Raw genomic sequence first — 25,318 nt, 5'->3', positions numbered from 1 at the left:
TTGTCAAACAAATGTCATGCTTGGCTAAATTCTTATATCACTTGGTGAAGACATATCTTTTATGTATTTTCTTTTATGATTTCCAACCTTTGGCAACTTTTTAATTGGGTATGTATTAATGACTTTAATAACTAGTTTTTTATATTAAAGGCGAATTTATTTAGCAATTCTTTATATGTCGTTGATTCACATATTCATGTTTTCACCGTCTATATAAAGTGTGTTAACTACTTGGAAGGGGGTTAAAAGGATGGTTGGGTAATTCTATGTCTCGTTCAGTGTTGGTTCAAGTTTAGTACTACTCCATGGATTGGCCGGAATGACTGGCCCGACTGAGAGTAAGAAACTGTTTGAACCCCTTATTTATAAACTACTATTAAAACTTTAAACCAACCCCGCGAGGACTTTATCCTTGCTGACTCAGACCAACGGGTTGAGGGTGATCGCTGCCTGGAAGGGGGCCCACCACATTTTGCATTAATAACTTACTTAATTATCTTTCAATATTTCGACCTAGTGGGGTTGTATCCTTGCTGACTCAAACCACTAGGTTGAGGGTAACGTCGCCTTCACAAGAGAGGCCTACTAATATAACTAAGATAATCTCTTAAAATGCCCAAAGTGCGGAAATCTTCAAAGGATACATAAAAGAGGAGTTGGAACCAAGTGATTCCTTCTTGTCTATTTGCTTTCCTTTTATTTTTATTTTTATTTTCTAGTTTATCTTTGTTTTAATTTTCAAAACTTTTTATCAAAATTTGGTTAGATTAGGCGTTAACGATAAGCCGGTACTAAAAGCTTGTGTGTCCTTGGACGACCTCGGTATCTTGCCATCGCTATACTACACCCGCGATGGGTGCACTTGCCCTAACGTGTGTAGAGTGATAGTATTATATCGTGTTTTATAAATTTAAAGCTTGATTCACGAGTAAAAAGTACTTAAAATATATCTAAAATTTATATACACACCTGCACACACGTAATGAACCATATCCTCAGGCTGAATATCCGTACGGTCAGCCAAACTATCCCGACCACGGTTACGGTGGTGAGCAGAGCTATGTACAAAAAAACTATCCCGACCACAGTTACGGTGGTGAGCGGAGCTATGTACAGCAAGACTATCCCGACCAGTGAGAGGGTGGTGAGCAGGATGAGGAATGCTCTTACCCAATTACATTTTTTTTGATACAAACCGGACCTTTTCTTCACGTTATGAGTTGGTGGATTATGTACAGAAGACGGGAAAACATGTAGCAAGAAAATAGGTTGCCTGTTTGAGTTGATAGGGTTTACGGAAGCAAAGGGAAGTTTTAGAAGATAAAGGTGACGAACGCGAGGCACAACCACTCCTATTGAAAACTTGGAGGGTCACGCATATGCGGGATAGCTTTCTTCGGAGGATAAAAGACTGATTGAGTAGCTGGCAGAGCAAGATATTCCAAACCGTAGCATCTGGCGTACGTTGACGAAAAAGAACCCGGATAAAAAAATTATTCCGAAAGATGTACACAATGATGTTCAGAAGATCAATGTCGGAAAGAGGGTCGGAGAATCTCCAATGCAACAACTCGAAAACCTTCTTGTTGAAAAAGATTTCATCTATTACATGCGCGAAAATGAGACCACAAACGCAGTTGAAGATATCTTCTTTGTCCACAAACTTTCATTTACTATGTGGTGTGCGTTCTCGCATGTGCTCAAGATTGACGCCACCTATAAAACATACTTGTACAATCTTCCGTTTGTGCAGGTCGTAGGTATGACTTCGACAAACCATTCATTTTCGGTTGCTCATGCGTTAATTTCTGCAGAGAAGCCAGAAAACTACATATGGGTGTTGAAGAGGATCAAGTCTATGTTGGTGGACTGTATGGAGCCGTGTCTCATCCTAACAACCAGGGACTTGGCGCTAATGAACGCTTGTGAACAAGTTTTTCTAAAAGTGAACAAGTATCTTTGTCGGTTCCATATTCATCAAAATATCAATAAGAACAGCAAGGAGAAACTCACTGAGAAGGAGTGGAAAGAATTTCTTCGTTCATTTTCGACATTGTGTGAGTCTTACACAGAGGAAATATACAGGTATAATTTGGAAAACATTGAAGCACAACTGAAAGAAGTTGGTTGTGGACGTGAGTATTTCTTACATAATTATTTAAATACTTTTTTACATACATACATACATACATACATACATACATACATACATACATACATACATACATACATACATACATACATACATACATACATACATACATACATACATACATACATACATACATACATACATACATACATACATACATACATACATACATACATACATACATACATACATACATACATACATACATACATACATACATACATACATACATACATACATACATACATACATACATACATACATACATACATACATACATACATACATACATACATACATACATACATACATACATACATACATACATACATACATACATACATACATACATACATACATACATACATACATACATACATACATACATACATACATACATACATACATACGCACGCACGCACGCACGCACACATACATACATAACAAGTTATGGTTATATTTTTAGAGGTTTTTGAGTATACGAAGAAATCATGGTTGGATCCGTACCATAAAAAGTTTGTAGCTGCATGGACTTACAAGACACTTAACTTTCACCAGACTACAACCAAAAAGTGTTCAGGGCATGCACACATTGCTAAAAAGTCACCTTCCAAGTCATCGCAACACGTTGGTTAAACTTGTGGGGTTTGTTGATCATACTGTTGATAAACAATATACGGAGATTAAAAGAGGTTTTGAAACAAGCCTTAGAAAAGTAATGAACCACCACAAGGTGCACCCTATGCTTGCAAATGTACTTCGAAAGGTTTCAATATATGCTATTGAGCTTATGAATTTTGAGCTACGACGTAAGGAAGCCGGGTTGAGAGCCTATGGTGCAACTTGTGGTTACCATCTTTTTACCAGTTCTGATTGCTGACGGGTGGTCCGTAGGACAACCCTTAAACGGTCTAAATATACACGTATCTCACGCTTTACACGGTTAATTGTTTGAACTTGGTAACTACTAGTTGTTTAGTCTTGCAGGTGATAGAGATCATAAAAAGCGGGTTTTATGAAGCTTGGATGGAAGTTACAAGAGGTGAAAACAAGTTTGGACCATGAGAGATTGAACAAGAAAACAAGAGAGATTATTCTAGCAGGCGTCGTAGCCTACGGTCCTTACCGTAGGTTATGGCCATAATTTTGGCCAACTTAGCCCACCGTAGCCCAGTTCCTCCGTGTCGTAATGAAATAATGGCCACTGTAACCTACGGTGCCAGCCGTAGGCTACGACGCCATGTTGACCGTCATTTGACCACTGACCGCCGTAAGCTACGGCAGGTGGCGTAGCTTACGGCGCCGAATGAAGCACTTGTGTAACTCATGCATTTATTGGAGCTTTGATGGGGGTTTTTATGTTCTCTAATCATGCATTTTCGGTTATCTATCACTTGGAGACGAATTTTGGTGAACTTTGGTGCTTGAAGACATTTGGTTAATCATTGGTTTTATGTTGAATTTGCTTTTGAACATTAAGACTTTGTTGATGATGTTTATTCAAGCCATGAGTGGCTAAACTCTTGATGACTATCTTTGGTTGAAGGTTTGTATTAGACTTTATGCTTTGATTTCGTATTTCTAGAATGATAAACTTAATCTATGTTTTGTTTATTATGGTGTGTGTTTATTTGCTTGTAAATTGTTGATGATTATGTTAATCTAATTTGAAATCTTAATCATTGGTTTTATGTTGAATTTGCTTTTGAACATTAAGACTTTGTTGATGATGTTTATTCAAGCCATGAGTGGCTAAACTCTTGATGACTATCTTTGGTTGAAGGTTTATATTAGACTTTATGCTTTGATTTCGTATTTCTAGAATGATAAACTTAATCTATGTTTTGTTTATTATGGTGTGTGTTTATTTGCTTGTAAATTGTTGATGATTATGTTAATCTAATTTGAAACCATACGTTCTTGGTGCCGTCGGCAATCGAGATATCATGGGTAGAATTAGGATTGGGTAATGATTGATTGGTCATTGGGTAACAACCTCACATTCTAGGAATCTGAGTACTTAGTTCCTTTTTATCACAACAAGTAATCGCACATGAACTATGTCTATGTAGTTCTTTCTAGTGAATGATAGCATAAATGTCAAAGCAAACCGGAAATTGAAGATGGTCATTTGTCTCTAAATTGTTTACAAACCAAATTCTCATTTTGCAATTAGATTATTAGTGTTAGTTTTAAAACTCAATCAACCAATCCAACTCTTGAATTTACTTTCATTGCAATTAGTTTAATTTTAGTTAACTTATGAGAAACTTGTAAATAACACATATTCCACAAACCCCCTGTGTTCGATACCCACTTACCACTAGCTATTAGTAGTAATTGGATTAAATTTGACTGTGACCACGACATCACGTCAGTTGCCTGCTTTTTACAAGTTGTGGTTTGCCATGTGCTTTCGAGCTACGACGTAAGGAAGACGGGTTGAGAGCCTCCGGCTGATCACGTCGTTAATGACGAGATCCCACCACCACCGTCACCTCCGCACCTGCCGCAGTACCCACAACACGTCATTGCAGACCTGCCTCATGCTGCGCAGGCGGTGACTCGGGACTTCGATCGGCGCCTCCGAAGTGCTGACCGACAACAGACGTGGATCATACAAACGCTCATGTAGATCGTGGATCATTTGGGATTGCCGCCCCATCCACTGTCACCGTCCCCACCGCCAGAGGATAAGTAGCTTTAGTTTTTATTTTGTATTAGATATTTAGTTGCACTTATGTTTTGTATATACAAACTGATTTTATATATATTTATGTGGTAGATCTTTTATTTACACGATTTTTGTTTCGATTGTTTGCGTTTATTTCATACTTCGCAACTTATTGTACGTTGTTTTGATTAAAACATGTTCGTGTAATATAACAAAATAAAATCGGTTAACATTTATAAAAACAATGACATAATGAAACGTATCTTATAAACGACTGATACTGTCACACCCTGGCTTTTGCGGAAGCGTGGGTTTATTTGGTGTGACTTCTTAATACCATAGCAACAATCATAACAATGCTATATGATAAAAACACTAGATGTTCATCCATTCATTAAGTTAAAAATACTACAACATCATTGTTTTAAAACATCGATACCAAATAGAGTTACAGACCATAACATACTTGTTTGAAAAGAGTTCATAAGACTCAGCAAAAGACTTAAAATAAAAACGTGGTTTAAAGACATGTAACCCGTCCAGGCAAGGGTTACACCTCCTAAACCTACTACCCTGGATGACATCTTTATGTAGTACGCAGCTTGACACATATGCAGACACTTGCCAGATCCGATCAGTTCCCTGAAATACATGTAGTTTGAAAAATCAACAAAAAGTTGAGCGAGTTCATATGTATGTGAGTATGTATAAACCTTCAAAGTATGTCTGTATGTATGAAAATCCCTGGTATGTAGCAATTAAGGAAAAACTGATCACCAATGGGTTGCAAAGCCAATGGTATGTGTGAAATTGGTGCAGGAAGACTCAAACCTAGCAAATTTGTCTCCGGTATGAAGACATAGTCACCACTATGGGCCGCCCCGGCCTCACGGATGTGGGCTCGCTACACCCAAATAGATCTATCACTCATGTCCCTTGGTCCTACAATGAGGATTAATGGCCTTAAGTGTCATGCCCACCACTCACATGATCGCGTAGTAAAACCCTCCTTAAGCTAACCATACCATGTATAAAAATGTCTGTAATAATTGTAACATGTATTTCACCCCCGAAGTATAAAACTGAAAACAGTTAAGAGAAAAGGGGGACATGAACTCACAGTAGTGCGTCTCCTGAATCGTATCGTCAACTCAAACTTGGTCCGCTACGCGACAACCTACAACGTACTATTGTCTATTAGACGAACGGGCTGTGCCTTGCTTTTGTATTTACGGGTTTGAGTTACGTTACTTTGATATTATTCCAAGTTGTAACTTCTTGTTAAAATAATAATAATTATTTTAACTTAAATTTTGTTTTTAGGAATAATAGTTAGGCAACTATTTTGTATCCATACTTCTCAAGTATTTTAACTTCCGTATTTTCCTTCCCAAGGATGGGGGTATTTATACATGTATATTTGTAGTTTCGAAAAATATGCTTTAAGTCCCATTTAGGAAAAATATATTTAATTATTTGTCCAAAATAACTTATTCCCAAAATATATGTATTTTTTTTCCAAAAATAATATATTTTTACTTCTTTGGTTTCCGAAATAATATTTTATTCCTTGATATTTTTGGTATTATTTTGGAGTTGTAATTTCCATGGTATTTGTTAAGTTATATTATTTTACCCTAAAATAATATAACTAGTTCACAAAATATACAAATATTCACACAAGTGTCTTAGTAGAAAATATATATTCTAAATATGTATTTATCCATTTTTATTTATAAAATCAACCTCCGATACGACGTATTTTTGTAACAAATCCTATGGCGAAGTTTATTTCGAAAAAAAAAACAAGGTTAAAAATATATTTGTAACACTTGTTTAGAAAATATTTTCTAAGTGTTGAAATTTTAGAAAATTTCGCCAGAGTTTCCTTTGTAAATGGAGATGTCCATGCTTATTAGCATATCATTTTCTTTTCGGAAATCATTCAATCAATAAACAACAAGTTACCAAACAACATTATACTAGTCAAGTGCAAAAACAATGCACTTTACATAACAACATAAACTTGGTTTTTCATAAAAACGCGTAGTAACTTAGTGGGGTGTTTAGTGAGTTTAATTACCCTCCAAAGTGTGTTTATTTTTGTTAAAATCTCGCTCTCGGGATTTTAGATGTTCAAAACTTGTGAACTTATTTTACAAAAATATCAATCTACAACGTTTTCATGTCTTACTAGTATTCATATACTTATTTCTTCCAAAAATAGTGTAAAAATCATGACTTTTCAAAAACCCGTCTTTTAACTTGGTTTGTCTAGAAAAATCATTTGTAGACCTCGGGTCCATACGGCCATCTACTCACTTAGTTCATTTATTTTTCAAGAACTCACTTTGTTACCAAGTTTATGTTGAAACATGGAGGTGATTCTTTTATGTAGATCACTAATCACCTCCGAACTTGTTAACTTAAGTTTTTAATCTTACTTTAACAAGTTCAACCATGATGTTAAACATCCTATTATTAGCAATCATCAAATAAACAACAACAACATCAAAACGACTTTATTTTATCAAGAGTTCATCTTGTTTCAACATTATGTTAGCTTTATGTAAGACTTAGGTTTTATGATCTTTTAGTGTTCTTGTATTTTCATCATAACATAACTATTAACCACCATAAATATGAAGTAAATGAGGATCAAGAAGCTTACTACTAGCTTTTAAGATAGGGAAGAAACACTAGAGAAAACGGGTGGATAAAAGCACACGAGGGAGGTCCTTGATGATCCGTGAGCTCCACACTCCGTGATTCACCTTTGTGCACCTTGTAGTGAGCTTGGAACACTTTGAACAAAAATCGAAAATTGATGGTGGTGACAAGGGTGTTCGGCCGAAGCTTTGTTTGGAGGGAGAGAGAGATGTTTGGTTGTGGTGATGTGTAGGAGGTGAGTTTCTTATAACCAACTTTGATCTAATATCCAATGGTTTCCTTGTCTTCCCAAGTACAAGCAAGATCACATCAATTCCAAAGATAGATTATGGATAGATTTGAAAAAAAATTGAAGTAATCTTGTTGTGGGCCATGCTTGAGCCGAAAATTCAGCCAAAAAGGGGGTTAAATGTAATATTTGAATGGTAAAAAAGTGATTAGATAGGGTTGTTAAGTGTAAGAGTTAGTGAGTGTAAGTACATGCATGATCTTCACACAATCCCAAGGTTAAATTGCATGGGGACTTAATGAATTCTTTGAGGTGGCCACATGGGGAGCCGTAAGTTTGAGAGGGGGCCATGTGTGCCGTCATTTTCATGGGGAGGGGGGGGGGGTTGTGTAATATTTAGGGGGTATGATGGTTAATAGTAGGGTGGTTGATGTAAACTCTAATGTTTAGTGTGTGTCATGTAATAAGTAGTGTGTTTAAGTATTCGGGGACCATGACTAGCTCAGAAAAAGTGTAACAATGTTTTTAACAATATTTTTGTGTTCCGGGTAATGTCCGGTTGTTCGGTTTGATACCGTTCCGTTAAAGCGCTAAGTAATGTCGTAAAGTGTCCTTTATGTAACTTTTAGTGACCCTTTTAATTCCCGACACTTAGGAAAGCATACAGGACCATTTTGCCATACTTCTGCAAGTGGCTAGCATATTAGAATGCTGAATTTTGTTGATAGATGTAGAATTTTGCATTTTAAGTAGGTTTTAGGCACTGTCCGACACCTAAACTATCACCTAGTGTCGCACTTATATGATCCTTACTTCCCTACACTCCATACTAGTGTAGTATCCTGTCTCTGGCTCATATTGGCCTCAAAAACATTGTCTGTCTATGTGCTGGCATTGTCAGCATGTTTCTGAATTACCCGCTCACTGTGCTAACTGTGCTTTGTGCATCAAGTTTGTCACTAAAGGTTGTATGTAATAAATGGAGTGACCGTAGGAAAGGTGATGCACATGTATGTATGATGCAAGAATCATAAAGTAGTTTAATTTGTCAGTTGTAATCAAGCACTGTAATCAAGCACAGTCATTAAGCACCAATTTAATATTAATCAATTGTACGGATACCTGTAATTGTGAGGGTTGTCACAGTTACAAATTAACTATAACTGATACATTCACGTTAAACGACCGTTATAAATCAACTTTAAATTATATATGTTTTATAAAATAAAACAAAAATATATAACTTTTCAACAAAAAACACAACCAAACAACAAACCAACACCCCATTTTTCCACCAAAACCTCACTTTTTCCTAGGGTTGTTTAAAAAACTCGTGGCTCGCAGCTCGCTCGAAACTCTCTTGAAAAAAGCTCGAAGAAAGCTCGGCTCAGAATTGGCCTGACTCGGCTCGTGAGCCGACTCGATAAGGTAACATCCTTCATTTTTTTGTCTCACATCGTTTAGAAAACAAAAACTAAGGGAATATCTCCCCTATAAAAGAAGGTAAAGACAATGCACAAAGTGAATTAATTATTTATACTTGCATATTTAGCCAAATGGTTAAATTAAATGGCAACTATGATCTTTAGTTTATGAAAAAAATTCATTTTTAAGAGTTTTTTAAGTAGTACATTTTGCGGTTCTTTGTTAGTTCGAGCTAGATCGAATCGAGCCGAGCTAGCTCGAATTCTAATCGAGTCGAGCTCGAGCCTCAAATCTCAGCTCGATTTAAAATTCGAGCTCGAGCCAAGCCAGCTCGAATCGAGTTCTCAGCTCGACTCGGCTCGTTTACAGCCCTACTTTTTCCTCCAAAAACAAACAGTCAGACCTAAACGCCTCACTTTGGCCAACAGAAAAAGATAAAGGCTCCGTCGTTGTCTGTTGACTTTACACCAAAACGCTCCGCGTGTGTGAATAGCAAGGGACGTGTGCGACTAATCTAACAAATACATCAGTGCCAATGATAACAGTAGTACCCGGCTTCCGGAGTCATCTAGAGTGATCCACAGTCTCCTACCACACTCGCAAACCCTAATTACTTCCACCAATAAATCTTCGAATCAAACACTACACAGATTGCGTTCGTGTCATCGCAAATTCGATTCCTTGCGAATTCAGATCACGATTGCCGTTAAATTCATCCACCATGGAAGAATGCTATTTTCCCGCGAATTTAAAGCGGAAAGATCTGGAAGAAGTTAACCATGATTTCTCTGACTTCTCGCTCTCTTCTCCGCCCACTAAAATGCGCCGTCTGGTACGTACGCACTTGTATATGTGTCTTATTTTGCATATTTTCGGTTTTAGAAGGCTCGATTGTTCGATCTTCAGCATTATTTGTAACGTTTAGGATAATCTAAAGCTCCATTGGTAGATCTTTAATTTAATGTTGAATTTTGAATGAAAATTGATTGTCTAAGTTAAACCTAGAATTTTCGATTGGAAGTTTTTATGAGTGATTTCTGAGATGTTCTGTTCATGTAACATGACTTTAATTAAAAAAATGTCTCTGATCATCACACGAACAGCCTGAAGATGATCAACCTTCTACAATAATAATCATATCCTGTTTAGCATATGTGTGTGTGAGATTGTGATTGTGATTGTGATTGTCGGGGGATGCGAAAAGCTATTCATATGTAACTTTAATCAGCATTATTTTGTATAATTTAAAGCTCGATTGCTAGATCTTTAATTTAATGTTAAATTTCTCATAGATCTTGGATTGTGTGTGCGAAACCTAGAATTTTAGATTGGGAGTTTTTGTAGTGATTTCTCGATTGTTTTGTTCAACAATTCGTCAAATTAGTTCATGTTGCATGATTTAATCAGAAAAAAAAAATGTTCCTTTCACTAGACGAACAGCCTGAAGATGAGACGATTATCCACAACAATACGCATCTCCCGAATAATTAGTTCAATCCTGTTACAGACTTTGTTTGCTTTGACTGTTTATCTTTGATTGATACTTGGTTTAAAAAAGCGCGAGGCGCTCCGAAGCGTTTTGGTTCCAAAAGCTTTAAGCGAAGCTCCAAGTGCGAAGCGAGAGCTTCACGTATTCGAAGCGCTCAAAATAAAAAAAAATAAAGAAAATATTATACACATCAATATGACATATTCTACTTGTTAATCAATAATAAACAAAAAAACATGATTAAAAACACACTTAAGACATAAAAAAACATAGTTAAAACATAAATTAAAGTCGAAACACACTTAAAACATAAACATAAAAACAGTCTTTAGTCAATAATCATCATAATCAAGTACGTATTCATCTCCATCAACATCACTCAATAAGATCATGTAGCTAATAGTGCAAAAGTTTAGGACTTATATGTTGGAAGTTTTGGGTGTGTGAACTGGAATTTGGCTGAACTCGTGCCCGCGCGTCCTGCGGACACGAATGCAACTCCGAAAACCCGGGCCCGCGGGAGGCTGTTTTTTGCCTGTTCGTTTTTTTTAAATGTTGAAACATCGTTTAAACCTAAAACTGTTTTTTTTTTAAATGTTGAAACAACATTTAAACCTAAAACCTACGCTGAAGCGTCGCCTCAAACCATGGCCGCTTCGCCCTTAAAGCTCGCCTCAAAACGCTTCACGTGTTTTGACGCTTCAGGCCAAATAAAGTGTTTTGCCAAACGCTTCAGCGCTTAACGCTTTAAGCGAGCTTAAAGCGCGCTTTTTTAAACTAAGGATTGATACGTCAATTAGATATTTATTTTAACGGAAAATTTTCATCTTCAAACTCTTTCTAGCTCCAAATTTGTAACTAAAATAAACAGAATCCAAACATGTTGTTAGGATGCTGAGTTACCCCAAATAATCGAGGAAGAAGAGATGGCAAATCCAGTTGCATTTGGACAACCAGAACCCTCTCAAACAATCGATGATCTGAGTGGTATTCTCCCTGTGAATGAAGAGAGGGCAATTGTTCTCTATGATCCCGCCCCGTTATTGCAAACGCGATCCCCATTCACCATTTCGGTTAATTCAGACTTCCTTTCTGGGTTTAAAAGTAAGTTCATAACTCCATATCTTACACTTGGTATTAAAAAAGCACAATCAGGAAAACGCCTTGGTGCCTTGAGGCCAATGCATCTGGGTCAAATTTGGTCAAAGTTAGGGTCGCTAGAAAATGCCATTTTCGTCCCGGAGGTTTGGCCAGTTTTGCGACTTTCATCCAGAGGTTTGTTTTTTTGCATCTGGATCCAAAAGGTTGAAATCTTGCCATTTTCATCAGGCTCATTAACTCCTTCCATTTTTTCTCTGTTAAGTCAGGGCTATTTCCGTCTTTTTGTTAACTTAAAGGAAAATTCGGTCCTTTCAGGAGTATTCGGTCTTTTTACATGAAGTGAATAAAACTGAATTGCCCTTTAAGTTAACAAAAAGGACGAAAATACCCCTGACTTAGCGGAGAAAAAAGATGGAGTTAACGAGCCGGATGAAAATGGCAAGATTTCAAATCTTTTGGATCCAGATGTGGAAAAACAAACTTTTGGACAAAAGTCGCAAAACTGACCAAACTTCAAGGACGAAAATGGCATTTTACTCGATGAAAAAACTATGAATAGTTTACTTGATAAAATTGCTGATATGTAATAGAGATCCGGCACGCAGCTTTTGGTTGTACTGATAGCAACGCCTTGTGCGCGTTAAGCTCTCATCCTGCACCTTAAATGCCTCTTACATTCGAGTGATGAATGATGATTTTATCTTCTTTAACTGTGTACAGATCCAGTCTTCTGGTCGAATCGATCGCACCCACTTGAGTACTTGAATGCCATAAAAGAAAAACAGGAGAACAGTGATGATCAAAACAATGGAAGTCTAGCTGTTGTACCATGGGTGCCTATGCATTCACAACACCAATCAATGGCAGAGGCGGAGATTCCTCGTACAGAAGAAGTATCAGAGATGATGGATGCTGATGACATGGAAGCCATGGCCATGGATGTTGAAGATGTTAATAACTCGCAACGAATTCACATCAACGGGCTTGGTTCAGTGAGCGGTGTTGAAGGGGCGAACCAGTGGCAACAACATTGCATGATTCCACAGGCCGCTCATAGTTTGTCAGCACCAGTTGCTTGGTCAGGTACTGGTGTTTAGATTGTTTTGTTCTAGAGTTTAGATTGTACATATTATATAACATTTGAAGAAATTGTGAACATTCTTGGTTTCAAGAAGCAAAATCATCTTCTCAATTGCTTGATTTCGGGTCTCGTGTTATTCATTAAGAATGAACTCTAGATTCTGCAAGCATGTGGTTAAAACTGGTTACAAATTATTAGGAACTGAAATCTTGCATGATTTGGGGCTAAAATGTAAAGTCAAAACAATAACCCCATGATGGATTTGGTTATTCATTAGAGTGTGTGTAATGGGGCTCCATATAACGCCATAAAGCCCCTATAAAGCCCCTATAACGCCCAAACACCATTACAGAGGGGCTTTATGAGTTTGAAAATGGTGGCTGGCGCGATATGTATAGCGCTTGATGGGGGGATGATTTTGAAAAATGGACCAATCACAAACAAGCATGCTTTTTTATATTAATTAATAAAATTGAAAATTATTAAATAGGTAATGATGGGTAGGGGCTTTATGACTACGGGCTCTAGTGATATAACGCCCCATAAAGCCCCCGTGTGACGTGGCACGACACGTGTCGCATAACGCCCCACAAGGGGCTTTATGACTACGGATGGCCTTAGGCCATCCGTAGTCATTACGCCCCTGGGTGGGCGTTATGCGACAAGTGGCGAAACGCGTAAGAGAGGGGCTTTATATAACTTGAGTGTGTAGTGGGGTTATACATGTATAGGGCTTTATATATATGTATGTATATGTGTGTTGAGTGGGGAAGGGATCATCACGCCGTTATAATCATCGCACGAGGACAAAAAATATACCCCATAAACAACTGTTTTTACAAACAAACACAAACATAACCCCATGATGGATTTGGTTGTTCATTAGGCCATCCGTAGTCATTACGCCCCTGGGTGGGTGTTATGCGACAAGTGGCGAAACGCGTAAGAGAGGGGCTTTATATAATTTGAGTGTGTAGTGGGGTTATACATGTATAGGGCTTTATATATATGTATGTATATGTGTGTTGAGTGGGGAAGGGATCATCATGCCGTTATAATCATCGCACGAGGACAAAAAATATACCCCATAACCCCCCCCCCCCCCCCCCGCGCGTAATGGTGTTCCGGGCGCTATGAGGGAGTTATTGGAGAAAAGGGCGCGGCATGCAGCCCATTACACATGCTCTTATAGACTTTATATAATCAATTGAATTAAGTATCTTCTACTTCACAAACCCTCTATCCCACTTTCTTTTTCCACAAAATCATTATGGTGGTTTACTTGAAAATGGTGGGTGTACTGAAGTTGCCTCCATGTACATATGAGAGATAAAAGAGGAACCTATAAATTTGTATGAATGAACTAATTAAAATATCATAAGTTGCCGTAAAAGTGCATCTTTTTTTTATAGACTTTGTTTAAGTTTTCTTTTAAGGCCGTGGGTATGGTGGGGCTTGGGTTGGGCATTGGTTGACACGTGGAATGGGGTGGCAGACATGGTCAAACCCACATTGAACACGGTATGACCGGGGCGGGGGTTTGGGACGTGGGTTTGGTGGGCTTGTGGGCTGGCCGGCTGGGCTGACCCGCTGGGCGGGCAGACCCAATATTATTTAAAACACAAATTTAATTTTTTAAATATTTTTAAATAAAGAAAATTACAAAAAAAAATCCTAACTTTTATATTTGCTTTTTATCTCTTCTCTCAACGCCAAGACTATTTCTAACTCGTCACCCTCTAGGTGATCAACCGGCTGGGATAGAATTTTCAAATCATCCCGTCTTTGTTTCAGGGCATCTCTAGCTTCTTTGTTCCTTCGTATTTCGGCCCTTTGTTGTTGGAATACGTTAAATGTATCCAACTTGCATGAAATGTCATCCAACTGGTCGCTGTATATTCCCCTACGCGAGCCAGAACTCCCAGCTAAAGGCGATGCCGTTTGTTTTTGAGCACGCCTTCTTGAGGCATTTCTTCCATGCTCGGGCCGGTTTGGGCTTGGCGAATCATCCAAAAGGTCCTCAAACTCTTGATCTCGTGCATCAGATTGGGCTTGGGACGAGGCCCTTGACCTTTTGGAAGACGAGTTAGTTTCGCTACCAATGGGGATATTCGCCCACTTTGGATGAAATTTACAAATCTCCCAACAATGCATGAAACGGAAGTCGGTCTTCATATTTGATTTGAATGCGACCACTGCATTTGTCAAAACATCGGCTTCGGTTTCACCGCTTTTAGGATTTTGCTTTGCTTTATTTAAAAACTCACTAAATTTTGTAAGTTGGGAGCTTATCTCGCTCCACTTTGAGGATAAGCTATCGTTTTCACGATAAGTCTCCTTACCCATTTCTTCATGGAATTTCCTACTAACCGATTCCCACAGGGCGGTTCGATGTTGCGAATTTCCTATTTTAATAAAAAAATATTAATATATTACAAACTCATATAAAAAATAATCATTCCATTAATATAAAGTAAGGTTAAGAATACCTAAAGTTGAATGTTGAGATTGTTCACACCAAGCCCTCGCCAATGCAACTTCTTCAGCATAGACCCATTTTTGTTGTTTTCGTTTGGCGGTTTCAACTACTTTATCCTCCTCGGTTTTTTTCTTATGACTTCTTTTTTTGATGGGTTTCGATGCGGAAGGACCCTCTTTGGGTGGTTGAGTTTCGGGAACGGATTCGTTTTGTGAAAGGTCGATGGAGGTTGGTGAAAGGTTGATGGGCGATTGGGAAAACGGGGTAGGTATTGAATCTTCGGTGTTTGGGAAGTTAGTAAATAAACGATTCCCGATATACGATGCATAACCCGCAATATCGGGCATAGGAGAGTGTATGAAAAATGAACGAGCTATTGGACGAGTGGGTGGTGGGCTAGTATTATTTTCTTGGAATCCATACGGGTTGCTCGGGTCAAAAGGACGGTTGTAAGGATGCATTTTTTCGTTTTGTAGTAGGAGAATTGAAGATGTATAGAAGATGTGGTTGAATGTGGTAAAAAATGGAACTAAAATGTGAGTTTTATAGTGAAAAAATGGAAGAAAAAATAATTTTTTTTTAAATATAGCCGTTGGCCAACGGCTAGCCCAACGGATCTTTTCTTTTGGCCATTCACAAACCGCCATGTCACCTTGGTCCCCCGCCCCACGTCCGGCTTGAAACCCAAGCCCCAAGGGGCCATGCCCCAACCCAAGCCCACCCGGGGTGGTGCCTTGGACGTAGACCTGGCAAACGGGTCGGGTCATGGGTCAAAACGGGTTCGGGTCAAAACGGGTTCGGGTCAAAACGGGTCAATTATAAAAAAGGGTTGATTTGGTTCGGGTCGAAACGGGTCCGGGTCAGAACGGGCCCGGGTCAGAACGGGTTTCGGGTCGGGTCGGGTCGGGTCAGAACGGGTTTCGGGTCGGGTCGGGTCTTTTTTTTAGAAATGTTTTCACACTTGTTTCAGCAAATAATTAGCCGCAAACAACCTGTTTTATCACTTGATGCATAATACGCGAAACTCAGATCTGTGCACTACGGACTGATTTCAAATAATAGCGTATGGACTGAACAACAACAACAGATCTGCAGTCAACGATTTCTGCAGCGGCTGATTTCGATCAAACAAACAACCAGTTTCAATCCCTTATCGCTGTTTTCGATCAAACAAACCTTGAACAAATAATCAGCGAAACGGATCCGTCGAACAGATTCTGCGGAAAACTGTTGATTCTGCAAGTGAAAATGCAGTGTAAATGACTGGATTCTGCGCAAAACGACAAATTTCGGCGAATGAAGGTTCTGTTCAGCAGCTGATGTTTCTGATTCGTGTGAAATGTCACATATTTGCGCAGACTATCAACGATTTATCCGTGCCTTCGTTTCAAAAACAATCAGTGCGAATCATGTCTATGTAGATCTTGGAATAATGTGACTTGTCAAACCATGCGAATCCGCAATCAGATTTAATTCAAACTTATGCAAATTCTGTATCAGATCTGTGCAGGCTCGTTGAACTGATTCATCCAACTGTGCAGACTCAAAACAATTCGAACAAAACTGATCCGTAACAGTACGGGTCGAAACGATACGCGTCGAAACGGTTCGGGTCGAAACGGTACGCGTCGAAACGGTACGCGTCGAAACGGTACGCGTCGAAACGGTACGCGTCGAAACAGTACGCGTCGAAAGGGTACGCGTCGAAACGGTACGCGTCGAAACGGTTCGCGTCGAAACGGTTCGCGTCGAAACGGTTCGCGTCGAAACGGTACGCGTCGAAACGGTTGGGGTCGAAACGGTACGGGTCGAAACGGTACGCGTCGAAACGGTACGCGTCGAAACGGTACGGGTCGAAACGGTACGGGTCGAAACGGTACGGGTCGAAACGGTACGCGTCGAAACGGTACGCGTCGAAACGGTAGGGGTCGAAACGGTACGGGTCGAAACGGTACGCGTCGAAAGTCGAAACGGTTCGGGTCGAAAAGGTACGCGTCGAAACGGTTCGGGTCGAAACGGTACGGGTCGAAACGGTACGGGTCGAAACGGTTCGCGTCGAAACGGTAAGGGTCGAAACGGTACGGGTCGAAACGGTACGCGTCGAAACGGTAAGCGTCGAAACGGTACGCGTCGAAACGGTATGCGTCGAAACAGTTCGCGTCGAAACCCGTGCGAAAACTCGTGTCGGCCCAAAACTCGTTGCGATCCGAAACCCGTCCCATGCAGAGACCCGTGTCGGCCCGAAACCGACCCGAACCGGCCCCGTTCTGATCTAAAACCTGTGTCATGCCGAAACCCGTCTTGGCCCGAAACTCAATTTTAACTGAACCCGTTCCGATCCATAATCCGTTTCGTGCCGTAACCCGTCTCGTGCAGATACTTGTGCCGGCTCGAAACCCATTCCGACCCTAAACCTACCGCGTTTCTTTAAGACACTAACCCACATTGACCCAATTCTTTAATGTTGTCGACCCGTTTTGACCCGAAAACTACAAGATGGAATTTCAAGTGACCCATTGTGACCCATTTAGTTAAAATATCTTACCCAAACCAACCCATAAAATTTTAAAAGCAACCCAAACTGACCCATTTGAAAGGCTTTGGGTCAAGATTGCCCCCTCTACTTGGACGTTTTCCCCCAACCCACGCCCCATACCACACGGTCTAAGATTGGAAGGGTAACGAATCAAGACGATGGACAAACCATTGAAGTAAAAATTTCTTACATATTCATGTAATACAGTGATCTCTTATACATCTGTCAAAGCACGCCTCATATATGAATTAGAGGCGAGTTGTGTTCGTAGGTAGGCCGGACGAACTCAAAAAATGAACATGTACTGGAAAATCGTTTCAAACATTTGAAACCTGTACTCGAGTATTCGTGAGTTAACATGTACACGGCCTGTTTAACTTGCTTTTTATACTTCTGCAAAATAACCCTAAAATTACAAATTTATAAAAATTTAACAAAGTATATAAAACAATTATGTTTAAATTATAAAGAAGATGTCGCTTTATCTTACGATTTATAAATTTTAACATAAGATACCCAACTATTTTTAAGTTACGACTAAAACTATATTAATTTTTTAAAGAGTAAAGTGCAAGTTGCCCCACCCTATGGTTTGGCTCTGCTTGACGAAACCTTATCTTTCACTTTTTGTTAGATGAAACCCTGAGGTGGCTAATCCATCACACCCTGCCACAACACTATTGTTAGCTATCTAAAACCTATGTGAAAAGACAAATTGTAATACGCCACCGAGTGGTTTCTACACTATCACTATATGCAACTCCCTCCAAAATGGAAATTAAAAACACCCAGTTTGACTTTAATTAGTCAACAAACTTAACATAATTTCAATTTTTTTCTTTAATATGTCAAACCGATGGTGTCTCCACCTCCAACATGAACAAACCTATGTCAAACCGATCGTGCCGTGACCACCATCATGAACAAACCGATTGTGCCTAAACCTGCTTTGAGTTTAATATGTCAAACAGATTGTGCCATGACCACCACCATGAACAAGTGATTCTAAACCTGCACTACTCAAAATCAAGGGATCTTAAACCTGCACTACCACTGTGGACTTACCAAAACTGAACACAATCCTTATCAATTGTGTACATGGTTGTAAAACAAGGTTTCCAAGGCTGAGTACTCCTCGAGTAGTCAGTACAAGGTAGGCTGTCGAGACGACTTTCTTTGATTCCGCCTAATTACTCGAAATCGGTCAAACACAGTCAACATCGGCCAAAATCGTATCTAGTAGGTCAACTCGGGCCGAGTTTGACTTAAAAGAATAATAAAACATAATTTCTATGCCTATCATATTAAAAAATTATTTCACGTATTTTGTTCTAGATATTAGTAAATTTATGTTATTCAACATATATATAATTTCCAAAAACCAATTTCTTTATAATTTAACATGTCCGAGTACTCCCCGAGAACACTCCGCCTAGGCCGAGTACTCTCAACTCCCCGGTCGACCGACTAGGCAGCGCCTAGCGACTTTTGCAACCATGTTTGTGTATACTACAATCCTGCACTACCACCTAATAATACAAACTTTAATTATAGATATCATGAATTGTGCATACTACAATCCTGCACATCAAACAAGAACTGTTTGACATGAACTGTGTGACATCGAAAGAACTGTCATATGATTTAGCCAATGAATTTATAGAAAGAATTCAAGAACCTAAGTATATGACTTATATTTGGAAATCATTTATTCAGTATCCCAACCATCAGGATTTACAGATTGAGACGTTTACAAGCTCGGAGACTTTTGTTAGGGTAGAGGTTCTGTCAGTAGGATCTCTATTTAGAACATATGATTGCCATTTCGATGATGATTATGACCGTGATGTCGTTAATATGTCAATAAATCTTTTCTTGATCGAAAAGCCAAATAAAGTCTATGAAGAATCCTACCATCATGTTTCAAAGTTATTCATGACAGACGTGATGACAAAGATGTAGTCTTGCATAAAATCTTTCAAGGGTATTTCAGGGTTTTTCTTCTTTTGGTGTACATTGTGCACGTATTAAACCAAATGAGGAAAATGAAGAAATCCAATGAGCCAGTTTGCTTATATATCTCTTGTTGCGCTAGGCATGTGGATCGTCGGGTACGGAATCACCATAACTTATAGCAAAGAAATTCTGATAAGATCATTAGTATCTTAATATGATGTGACTCAACCGTCTGATCTTCAAAACTACAACCGATATCTGAACAATCTTTGATTATTTTGTAAGATTTCTTGTTCTGGTTTCTATGTTCCTCATGGCTAGAATTGCTTAAATGGTGTTAAAGGCTCGAAAAATACTTCAAGAAAGGCTAGCCAACTCCAAGTGAAAAGAAGCTCCTTTTGGTATGCTTGGGTGCCTACATGTGTTATTTTACCTTTAAGTGCATTGAGGTTGGAGTCCCGCTTTATATAAAGAAAGCTAACTTAACCAAAGATTAACACTTGAGATTAATCATGCAGTTGAATAAGACATTTGCATTTTAGTTATCTTAAGTAGATGTTATTTAGACCAGACGGTATGGGGGCCGGCTTAGGCCTGGCCTGGCCCGGCGCCGGTCCCCCACACCGCCCCCTCGGCCCGGCTTGTCCCTTTTGGCTCCCACTCGACGTTGTAACGGCTATCTTATTTAATAAAAAAAAAACTTTTTAACTTTAAATAAATACCCCTCATCTCATCCATTTTTATACCATTTTCTCAATACTTCTCCCATTCTCATCCACTTTTATAAAAAACTCTCCATCTTTTTTATACAATCATGAATCCATTCAACCCAAACAACCCCAACCCGAACAACCCCAACCCGAACCAACCTAACTTTTTTTCGAGTCCCGCTTACACTCCGACTATGGATCCTTCATGGGTGTCTCCGCAATTTACGTTTTCGGGTTTCCAACAATCATCCAACGCCTTCAAACAAATGTCCCAAGTTCAACAAATGCAACAATACCAAGCACTTCAACAATTCATGCAACGCAACTCGTTTAAACAATTCCAATCGCAACCGCCAACTTCCCAACCGCAACCCTCGGTTCAACTTGACGATGATGATGAAGAAGTCGTCCCCGAATCGCCACCTAAAGAGCTCAAGCGCAAAAAAAAAAGAACACGGGGAAGGGGAAGGCGGTTGAAACCGAACCCGAAACCGCGCCAAAAAGCGGTTGGAGAGCAAAGCCGAGACAATGGACAAAAGTAGAGGAGGAGGCGCTAGCAATTGCGTTTGTTAAGTCTTCAACTTACCCGATTGTCGGTATGAACCAAAGTTTATTTTTTTAATTTAAATTTAAAAAGATTTATTTTTTTTACTTTTACCAATGCATTTTTTTTAAATTTAGGGAACAATCAAACGGGTACTAGTTTTTGGAAGGCGACAATGGAAAGATTTAATGGGATTATTGTCACACCCTGACTTTTGTGGAAGCGTATGATGTGTGACTTGTTTAATATCATTGCATTCAATCATAATAAACAACTATATGATCAAAACGATGTTCATCCATTCATTAAGTAAAAGGATTACAAATATCAGTTATTTAAGTTTCAAACAACACAACCTTCGACTAAGATACATTCAACAAAAATGGATGACATCTAATCTTGGAATTTACTTCTAGAAACAACACCCACGCCCAAGATCCAACTTGTTACCTGAAATACATGTAATTTTGGAAAACATCAACAAAAGTTGAGCGAGTTCATGCGTTTTGTGTGAGTACTGACAAACTTGTAATCTTTTGAGTGACTCCTTTGAAAACAGGTATGAAAAGCATTTATGAACGTATCAAATTAATGTTTTACAAGGACATTAAAGCATGTGAGGACATAGGGAGCACTCGAAATGAGTAGGCTTATACCCTCGTCGATTTCCCTCGACTATGTCGAATTCCCCTTCGACTATGTCAATTCACCTCGACTGATGTCGATTCACCTCGACTGGGACACCGAAGCACTCAAGTGGTCACACGTACCATGAGTGGGGTTCGGCCGTACCCGTTAGATCTAACATTCGTCCCTAATTAAGAGTTAATGGCATTTCAAATTTAATCTATGCTCACATGATCTAATAGTTCATTTCATGGTCAATTCATACCGTTTAAACATTCGTAACATGTATTCCACCCCCGAGAGTTATAAAACCAAAAACAGTTAAGAGAAAAGGGGGACATGAACTCACTGTTTTGCGTTCTTCAATCCGATGAAACTCAAGCCACTATTTGTGTGCACGACAACCTACAATGTACTACTGTCTATTAGGCATATAATTATTTGTTAAAATAATAAATATTTTAACTTAAATTACATTTATCAAATTCTGGAATAATTGTTAAAACAATATATATTGACTTAATACTTCCCAAGTATTTATACTTGTATTTCCTCCCCAAGGAGGGGGATATCTTTCACTTGTATATTTTTGCCTTGTATCGGGGTCGTATTCCGGTGTGTATTTATACGTAGTAGAATACGTATTTTTATTGAATTCATTAAGTATTCTTTATACTTAATTTCATACTAATCATTCCGGAATATTATCTTTAATAAAGATTCAATATATATTTCCAAAATATATATGTTTTAAGGCATGTTACTTAGAACAATTATTTATAATTTTTCCCTTGGCAAAAATATTTGTATTTTCATATAAGTTCCAAAAATAATATATTTTCAAGTCTAACTTGATAAATATATATAAACTTATTTTTATCCAAAAATAATGTATTTCAAGTTTTCTCAAGAAAATATATATTTTTCCCAAAAATAATATATCTTCTAAAATGTCCAAGAAAATACATTCTTACTTCCAAAAATAATATATTTTCTCCTTGTCAAAAATATGACATAAATTTGTAATAATTGTAAAAATCATATTCTTTTGTTCCTTTGATGTCCAAAATATTATTTTCCAAAAATATACTTATGAGTAAGTTTTCCGGAATATTTTGTAAGTTACATTCTTTTGTTCGGTTTCACCAATATTTTGTGTGTAACTTGTATATTTATTCCTTGAAATTTTTGGTAATATTTTGGATTGTAATTTCTTGGTATTTTGGTGAGTTATATTATTTCAAGTTCTAAAACAATATAACTAATACACATAATATACAAGTAATCACACAAATTGTGATATCTAAATATAGGTAGAGGATCCTGTACAAAGTGGAACTTTTGTGAGAAGTGTGAGAAATAATTTGGGAATGACAAGTGTCCTTTATCCTAATTAATTCAAAAGGGTATATTAGTAATTTGACATTCTTATCATTTAATTGATTTCCAAGATAACTGCCAAAAAAAAAAAAAAAAATCCGGCGATGAGTTTTTATAGGGATTCATTCGAATTTTGAATTTTTTTTTGCAAGATCCAATAAGATTATCATCTACGCATCATTCTTCATCAATTATAAATACATGAAATCGCCAGATACCTTCCCCAGATACAATACAGTTGTTTACTTTCTGCGCCCTTCTTCGATTTTGGTGTTTTATAGCATTTACAGATGTATAGTGTTTTATCCCCAATCAATAGTGTTATATTCTGTACAGACATCTTAATTTCCTTTCATAGTGTTTTATCCCCAATTAATAGTGTTATATTCTGTACAGACATCTTAATTTTCTGGTTCATAGTGTTTTATTCCCAATCAATAGTGTTATATTCTGTACAGACATCTTAATTTTCTGGTTTATAGTGTTTTATCTCCAATCAATAGTGTTATATTCTGTACAAACATCTTAATTTTCTGGTTCATAGTGTTTTATCCCCAATCAATAGTGTTATATTCTGTACAGACATCTTGATTTTTCTGGTTCATAGTGTTATATCTTCATATAGTGTTTTATCAAGGGTTCATAGTGTTATATCTTCATATAGTGTAGGACACGGTTACCATTTTTTATTGGGGAAAGTCGCTGATTTTTTGGAGAATAATGGGGGTTTTGGTTGTGTAGGATACGGTTACCATATTTGAAACATTTGAAAAGACACTATTGCCCTTCAATTTTACATAAGGCCCTTCTAATTAAAACACAATTTACATTTTTATACCCTATTGATCTCAACCATCAGATCAAATATCCAATGGTTTAAAACACTTCTTACCCTTCTCACATTTTAAACATTTTTTTACCATATCCCTACCCTCTAAATATATATAGTTTCCTAAACTAGTAGGGTGCCCGCGCGATGCGGCGGGGCGACACTTTGGACTGCGGCACTCATTTCTGGTAGTTTTATTATTCGTATAATATTTATGATAACATTATTATGATAACATTTTTATGTATATATAATACACATACGAATGTAAGACAAAAATATATTGTTTTTTTTTTTGTAAAAATTAATAATCAAAAGACAAAAAAAAAATTAAGTTGTTATAACTGTAAAGTATTTTATTTTATTGGTTAAATTATAAAGTATAATTTTATTCTTTAAAGTTCATAACTTTTTTTAAATATCTACATAGTACTCATCTAATAAACTTTAAGTTTAAAATTTCCGTTTTTATAAAAATAAAAATAGTATTTGACTCATAGGTACGTTTTAGAGCTTTAACTTAAATTGTTAATTTTCGGTTTTTTACAGATATAAAAAATTATATTTTATAAAATTTCAAGAAATGTTTTTATAAAAAAATGGGATGTTAAAAGTTTATATCTTTATTAACTTTATATCATACTAAGTTCAGATTTTTAGTTCCTAACTAATCTTATCTATATGAGTCCACTTTTAACTTATAATCCCTAAAAATATGCAACACAATCTACTATGTATCTACTACAGTTGGTAAAGAATTCTTTTGTAACTAACTAATATTATCTATAACAATATAGTTGAACTTATAATTTCTAAAAAGTTGCAACACAATTTAGTATTTATTTAATAGATATTGTAAATTTCTGGAGTATTTTCTTTATATTACGTGTTACAAAAAAATGTTTATAAAAGATTTATTTTTTATAAAAAACAAAATATTTTGTTTATAAATAAAGTAAAAATTGTTTTACACATGTAAAGTTTCGTTTTTTTATAAAAAAATGATAATCAAATGAAAAAAATAAAAGATAAGTTGTTATAGTTGTAAAGTAAGTTTATTTTGTTGGTTAAATGATAAAGTTTATAATTTTATTCTTTAAAGTTCATAACCTTTTTTAAATATCCACATGGTACTCATCCAATAAACTTTAAGTTTAAAATTTTGTTTTTATAAAAATAAAAAATAGTAGTTGACTCGTAAGTAAGTTTTACACCTTTAACTTTAATTGTTAAATTTCGTTTTTTTATATATAAAAAATTATATTTTTATAAAATTGTAAAAATGGTTTTTGTAAAAAATAGGATGTTAAGAGTTTATATCTTTGTTAACTTTATATCATAGTAAGTTCAGTTTTTTTTTTGTTTAGCTTTAAAGTTTATTATTTTATTATTTTTTAATTTAGAAATACAAATTATCAGATTAATATCCATTATTA

The 25,318-nt window shown here is 37.1% G+C and overlaps 1 protein-coding gene across 1 annotated transcript; it reads left to right on the top strand.

Moving 5' to 3' along the window:
* Positions 1-9,680: 9,680 nt before the first annotated feature.
* On the top strand, positions 9,681-12,940 carry LOC110928997. The gene is made up of 3 exons (XM_022172086.2): positions 9,681-9,982; positions 11,530-11,743; positions 12,461-12,940. Exons 1-3 carry the CDS (start codon positions 9,872-9,874, stop codon positions 12,835-12,837), a joined length of 702 nt encoding a protein of 233 aa, XP_022027778.1. The 5' UTR covers positions 9,681-9,871; the 3' UTR covers positions 12,838-12,940.
* Positions 12,941-25,318: the final 12,378 nt, after the last annotated feature.

The sequence above is a fragment of the Helianthus annuus genome, chromosome 3, assembly GCF_002127325.2.
Source record: "Helianthus annuus cultivar XRQ/B chromosome 3, HanXRQr2.0-SUNRISE, whole genome shotgun sequence".
NCBI lineage: Eukaryota > Viridiplantae > Streptophyta > Magnoliopsida > Asterales > Asteraceae > Helianthus > Helianthus annuus.
Note: the sequence above shows the minus strand (reverse complement) of the source record. Positions and strands in the feature narration are given on the sequence as shown.